The 7,500-nt window shown below is 37.3% G+C and overlaps 1 protein-coding gene across 1 annotated transcript in view; it reads right to left on the reverse strand.

Annotated features, from left to right (window-relative positions):
- Window positions 1-7,500, reverse strand: part of LOC127944625 (disks large homolog 4) — a 55,634-nt gene that overhangs the window by 45,170 nt on the left and 2,964 nt on the right. The window contains exon 3 of the mRNA XM_052540701.1: window positions 7,135-7,205. Within this exon, the coding sequence (XP_052396661.1) occupies window positions 7,135-7,205 (71 nt within the window). The remainder of the gene's footprint in view (window positions 1-7,134; window positions 7,206-7,500) is intronic.

A 7,500-nucleotide genomic window follows, 5' to 3' on the forward strand; every position in this document is an offset into this window, starting at 1 on the left:
TTAAATTACATAATTTTCATTTGCCATTTCATACACCAGTTTTAATATGTAAAATTAAAACAAATTTTAACCCTTTATAAGTTGCAAAATTAAAATTAAAATGTATTACAGAAATGATTAGATATGTCTAACATGTTCAAGCAAAAACTGTGGCAAAATGATCATTTAAATGCTATTTTTCTTAATTGCATTAACACTCACAGTCAAAACACTTACGATTGCATTTTTATTCAATGTCCCGCAATGAATGTAGCAAAATTCAATGTGCACATTGAAAATGCATTCCGAGCCGATCACGTCTCCGCCCCCTCGAGCCACGTCAATCACTGCGTGAACAAGGCGGGGCTTACAGAAGGTCAGAGACTCAACTCTCAAGAAGAGGATTCAAGTGGGAAACCATGGACAAGACAGATAGTCCGTGTACGTTTTGATCATTTCGGTTTATGGCTTCAATATTTCATTTGCACTTGTGGGCGGAGCTGAAACGCTTATTTCATTTGATTGGTCGAATTGCTCCGCCTTCAGCTCGGTCTTTTCATTCTTTCAGACAGAATAAGAGTCAGTGCGAGTGAAGCACTGTAATGTCTGAAACCACCGCTCACTGTTCATTAGCATAATATTTTGTCAAATACATTTTTATTCGATTATCAGAAAAACCTTACAATAATCACATGATCCAGGATTAATTTTCTTATATGCACAAAAAAACAAAAAAACAAAACAAAATTGTAACACCCCATCCCAAGCCTGTTAATATACAATACAGTGACATTCAAAATAACTTTTAAGTTACAATACATTGAATTAAGGAACAGAATTACTTTTGAGGTAACAGAAGAAAGGCTCCCAAATCTTGTGAAATTGTTTAATGTTGCCTTTTAAAAGATATGGGGTTCGTTCCAAGTGCAGAGTAGATATCAGTTCCTCAAGCCATAGTTTGATTGCGGGAGGATTAACCTTTTTCCAAAACAGTAATAACAATTTCTTGGCTGTTATCAAACAGTATGTAAGGAATTTCTGTTGAGCACTGTTCAATGAAGATATATAATTAGAATGCCCTAATATAATGAGCACAGGGTCTGGAGCCAAGCTCACATTAAGAATATCTGAAAGCACTTTAAATAGCTCACACCAGAATCCCTGTACTTTATACAGAGAATAAAACTATGAGCCAAATCAGCATTCTCTCTTTTACAGTTATCACAAATAGGAGAGATATTGGGAAAAATCCTATGTAATTTCTTTTTAGAGAAGTGTAATCTATGTAGAACCTTAAATTGAATGAGGCATGGTCTAGTGTTGACCGATTGTTTATCAATATCCTCCAAGCCACTCTGCCAAACCTCCTCAGAGATTCCAACTCCAATCTCTCGCTCCCATTCCTCTCTGATCAACTTTGTAGAAGGGGAAGTAACTGCTAGTAACCTTCCGTAAATTAAAGATAGCTGACATTTGTTTCCTCTGAACTGTATAAGACAATCATCCATGACTGAGGGAGGGACCTCGTCTAGGGAAACTTTATATGTACGTAGGTAATTCCTTATTTGTACAAATCTGAAAAAATGATTTTTTGGGAGAATATATTTCTGTTGTAGTTGCATAGGAAGCTAAAGCCCCCTCAAGATAAAGGTCCTTGATTGTGCATATACCCAATTCCTTCCATTGAGTAAAGGTTGTATCCAACCTTGAAGGGGGGAATGAGGGGTTATGTGCAATTGGAATTAAAAGAGAGAGAGATTTTATCTTAAGGTATTCTTCATCTGTCTCCAAACGCGTAACTGACTTTTTATGACAATATTATTAACTGCTGCTTGGTCTAATATCACTGGGGAGAGTAACACTGCTCCAAGATCATAAGGATGGCAGTAATCCCGCTCTATCTGGAGCCAATCCGGGGCAACAGCAGACTGTTCCAACCATAATGAAAAAACTTGTAAATGAGTGGCCCAGTAATAAAGGCGAAAGTCTGGAAGGACTAAACCCCCTCATGTTTAGATTTACAAAGATTAACTTTTTTGATTCTGTGACTCTTATTATTCCAAAGAAAGGGCAGAATAATCGAATCTAGGCGTTTAAAGAAGGACTTTGGCAAAAGTATTGGAATATTACGAAATAAATATAATATTTGAGGAAGAAATATCATTTTTATTGCATTTATTCTGCCCATTAGGGAGATCGGGAGAGTCCTCCAGCAGTGTATACAGTTTTGTAACTTAGACAGCAAGGGGTTGAAATTAGATTTGAAGAGCAGAGAATATTTATAATTAACCACAATTCCCAAGTATACAATTTTTTCCTTGGAAACTTTAAATGGGGAAGAATGTATTAAGGATAAATCCTTCAAACCAATGGGCATGAGTTCACTTTTTTCCAAGTTAACTTTAAAGCCAGAAAATTTCCCAAAGGTAGTGATGGTCTTGAGTATAACAGGAAGGCTTACTTGTGGTTGAGTAATATAAAGCAAAATATCATCTGCATACAGCGATATTTTATTAATGGTATTTGAAGTACTGAAGCCATGTATGCAAGAGTTAGAACGAATGGTTTCTGCAAGGGGTTCTACACTTAACGCAAACAGAATGGGTGAGAGGGGACAGCCCTGTCTGGTTCCTCTTTGAAGAGAGAAACAATCTGAAATTGTTTTATTTGTTAAAACCCGTGCTGCTGGACTACTGTATCAAATTTTAATCCAGGTTATAAACTCATCTCCCATATCAACTTTCTCAAGGACAGCGAACAAGTAAGGCCACTCTACTCGGTCAAACGCCTTTTCAGCATCTAATGAGATCACAATCAAATTGTCTCGGACTGCCTTAGGATGATAAATTATATTAAATAATCGTCTAATATTATGCATAGTGCTTCTTCCTGGAATGAATCCATTCTGATCTGTGTTAACCAGTTTATTAATTAATTTGCAGAGTCTATTAGCAACAGTTTTAGATAATACTTTTTGATCAACATTGAGAAGGGAGATAGGTCTATATGCCTCGACTTCTTCAGGATTTTTACCTTTTTTAGAGATTACTGTGATAATAGCTTCAGAAAAGGTCGGTGGTATTCCAGTTGTTAAGGCTTGTTGAAAAGTTTTAAGTAAATATGGAGTAAGAGTGTCGGTGAATTTTGTATATAGTTCGACTGGCAGTCTGTCAGGACCGGGGGTTTTCCCGCTCTTTAAAGTATTTATAGTGTTCTTTAATTCCTCTAAAGAAATATCTTTATTAAGAGATGCCTTATCTTCTGGAGATAGCCTGGGGAGATTACATTTACGTAGAAAGGTATCCATTACCTGAGGGTCCAAATCAGTGTTTGAAGAGTATAACTTTGAGTAAAAATCCTTGAAATATTGGTTTATATCTTTCGATGCAATAAAGTGCGTACCTCCTTTGGTCTTTATTTTATGAATTGGCCTTTCACTATCTATTTTACGCAATTGTCTGGCTAGTAATTTATGGGGCCTCTCTCCAAATTCAAAGTATTTTTGTTTAATAAAATGAAAAGTTCTATTAATTTTAGTAGAGACTAATTATTATACTCGTACCTTAATTGTAAAATTTTCTTATAAGTGTCTAACGAGGGGTTTAGTGCATTTTCAAAGTCTAGCTGATGAATTTGATTTGCTAAACCAGTTCATTTTGTTTTGTATAATTTATTCCGGGATCCTTGGTATGATATAACACAACCTCTAATAAATGCTTTTAATGTTTCCCAGAGCAAACCTGATGATGTCTCTGGCTTATCGTTGCTATTGAAAAAAATGTCCAATTGTAAACTCATGAAATCAATGAACTTGGGGACATCAATTAACTGAGGGTCCATCCTCCATAGAGGTCGGGTAAAAGATGTTTGATCAAAAACAACTTCAAATGAAACTGGGGCATGATCTGAAATCAGTATATCGTGAATTTTAGAGTTTAGGATATTGGAAATAAGATTGTTGTCTACTAAAAAAAAAAATCAATACGAGTGTATACATTATGTACATGTGAGTGAAACGTATAATCTCTATCGGTTGGGTGCATAAGTCTCCATATATCTATCAAACTATAATTATTAACAAAAGCATTCAAAAAATTTCTTGAATTAGACTGTGAAGGAATTTTGAGCGATGATCTATCGAGATAAGCGTCAAGGACACAATTAAAGTCCCCTCCTATAACAAGATTTGTTTGGGACAATTTGGGGATAAGAGAAAATACCTTCCTAAAAGAGTCTGGTTCGTCATTATTTGGACCATAGACATTTATTAACGTAATCGGGAAACCATAAATCTCACCAGATAGAATAATGTAACGACCTTCCCTATCGGTTTTCAGAGCATTTTGTTTAAATGGAATTCCTTTTCTTAATAAAATAGCAACCGCCCTAGATTTAACCGAAAAATTAGATTGATAAATCTGTCCTATCCAGCTACCTTTTAATTTGTCTTTAGAGTCCACTTTGAGATGAGTTTCCTGCAGAAAAATTATATCTGATTAAAGAGATTTTAGATGTGATAATATTTTGCTTCTCTTAACCGGGTGATTTAATCCTTTAACGTTCCATGAAATACATTTAAGACCTTTTCTGTTACTTTGAGTAGTTATTTTGCTTGATTAAAAATGAGATCAATCATCTTCACTGCTTGTTTAGAACCTTGGATTATTTTAAACAGGCTCCCATCCCACGTTCCCCAAAACATAAACATTAATCCCGCCATCTAACCGACTAACTAGAACACGCGGTGCGATACGGAATTACACAACAAGTAAAATATAACAAATTATATAATAAAATAAGGAAAAAATCTACCAAATACCTTCAAAAAAATATCAAACCTTAAACTTCCAAAAACTTGTATCAACACAGCTCCGTAATAAGGAGTACAAGGGGAGCATCTCAATAAAACATGACACCAAGAGTTATGTGAACAGTCATATAAAGAGTCGATGCTGATTGAAGCTCACCAGCAGTCACATTATTCTGATCTTACTTTGACTCAGTCCAACGATATCCTTTACACTGGTTCTGAAATTCCAAAGTAGCTTTCGGCGAACTTGACCGCTTTGTCTGGATCGGTGAAAGAGAATTCTTTGCCGTTGTGCGAGACCCTCAGTTTAGCGGGGTATTGCAGTCCGTATTTGACTCCGGGTTTATCCTTCAGCAACTCCCTCGTGCGTTTAAAAAGTGTGCGTCGCTTTACCACAGCAGGCGGATAGTCCGGAAAGATGTTAATTCTTTCACCTCTGAAGAGAATCTGCTGCATCTTGGCCACCTTTTGCATAATTTCTTCCATCTCGTGGACATAATACAAGCGCAAAATGAAGGCTCGGGGTGGTTCATCATTTCCGGAACGGGCGCGTAGAGCTCGGTGGGCTCGGTCTATGTGCGGGGGTTTCTCTAAAGATAGGGCCTCTGCGAGGAGTCGGGCAACGAAATCTCTAGGCTTTATTCCGGATTCAGCGCCCTCTTTAATGTTCAGTATACGGATATTTTGTCTTCTGCTGCGGCTTTCTAGGTCAGTGCATTTTTCTGTAAGTTGTTCCACTGTACGCTTTAGCTTTCCCAGATCTTGTTCTAACTTAGCCACTGTGTCAGAAGAAGTGGAAGCATAACTTTCCAGATTTACTAATTTCGCAGAGTGATCGTCCATCGTTACTCTAATCTCCGAGTTTGCCGTGCTGGCCTCGTTTTTAAATGCTGAAAGTTCTCCTCTGATAGCGACAGCGAGTTGTTCGATCTTTGAGTCTATTATTTCTCTAATGTCTGATTTGATTGAAAGAAGTTCCGCGCGAAGCGACGAGATCGCGTTGAGGATGACTGCACTACCCGCATCTGAAGCATCTTCTTCGGGCGCTTCTTCAACATTAGTGCCGGAGGTTGTCGCGGCCTGGTCTGTGGTTTTCCGAGATTTGCCCGGCATGTTTAGAAAACTGAACAAATTAAATCCTAAAGTCGTCTAGTAGCTTCTAGGATGCGAGACTATAATTTTATAAATGTTCACAATTGCTGAAGAGATGTTCTGACAATGTTATATTAATTTTTTTACGGAGCCGTCGTGAAGTGCGTGCTACTCACTCATAAAGAAACCCGGAAGTCTTAGCATAATATTTTAATCAGATGTAGCTGGGCACATAATTCACACTATTAATTTTTAAATAATTAAACAATAAAAAAATATAGATGTAAAAAAACTCACAAACAAGCAGAAAAATAAAAAGAATTCCAAAAGTGCAGTATGCGTTGCGAAAGCTAGACAGAAAATACCAGCAATTTTACGTGCCTGTAAGTCCCAGTGACGTCGAAAGCGACCTCTTATGCTGCATTCACACCAAACGCGAATAAAGTGTCTGGCGCGAATGATTTCAATGTTAAGTCAAAGTAAAGACGCGTTTACGCTCATCTGGAGGTCTCGTGGCGCGGTCGACACAAATTCGCCTAATTCGCGCATCTAGTTACAGGAGATTCTGAGTTATGAAAAGGACCATTGCAGGCTGACAGCGACCGGCTTTTGTGGTGGAAAATTGTCAGTAATACCCCCACCTTGCGCAGCTGTACCTGAGTGTCCCTGGGACATCAGTGCGGTCGGAGCGCGTCTTCTCAACAGCTGGACATATACTGAATAAATAAAAAAATGCTCTGCTCTGTCCATTTAAGTTTAATTTTTTGAACAGTTGTTTGAAATGGATTAAATCATTATTTAAAATAATCTTGGAGATTTTTCAATTGCCTAAATCATAAAAGCAGCCGGGTTGAAGCCTGCAGTGATGTTCTTGTGTTATGGCAGCCGTCCCCGCTGCATATATATTTTTTCGAGAATGTTGCACTCCTGTTGATGTTTGTTATTCTGCATGAAACTTCATGCCAATAAATAAGAAATATTGCTGACTTGTGCATTTCCAGCGCTCTCTTTACGTTCGTCCATTATTTGGCGATGAAAAAGGAAATGTCTCTTTTTTTTTTTTTTTGACATGGAAAATCGATTTTTACAATCGATTCAATGAACACTTATGTCTTAAAAAGTTATAAATGTTTTGCAGATGACACTGTACTTAAACAAGACTCTCTCTCTGTCACACACACACACACTCGCTCACTCTCATATTCACACACACTCTCTCTCTCTCTCTCACACACACACACACACACACTCACCAGTCCCGGTGTGAGGGCCTGACCTTCTGTCTGATTCTCAAACACTGTCAGCTCATAAAACTCTTGAATGTCTGTGGAAGAAACACACAAACTTTATATTAGACCAGAAACACACTGACAGTCAAAACACTGGAACAATTAAGATGATTTAATGATTTCGACAGAAGTCTCTTTTGTTCACCCAGGCTGCATTTATTTGATTAAAAATATAGTAAAATTTGTAAAATATTATGTAAAACAGCTGTTTTCTAGAAGAACTAGTTAATTATAGACCAATCTCGAATCTCCCTTTTCTGTCCAAGATACTAGAAAAGGTGGTTTCCTCACAATTATATTCCTTCTTAGAGAAAAATGGAATATGTGAGG

This window comes from Carassius gibelio, chromosome A23 (genome assembly GCF_023724105.1).
Source record: "Carassius gibelio isolate Cgi1373 ecotype wild population from Czech Republic chromosome A23, carGib1.2-hapl.c, whole genome shotgun sequence".
Classification (NCBI taxonomy): domain Eukaryota; kingdom Metazoa; phylum Chordata; class Actinopteri; order Cypriniformes; family Cyprinidae; genus Carassius; species Carassius gibelio.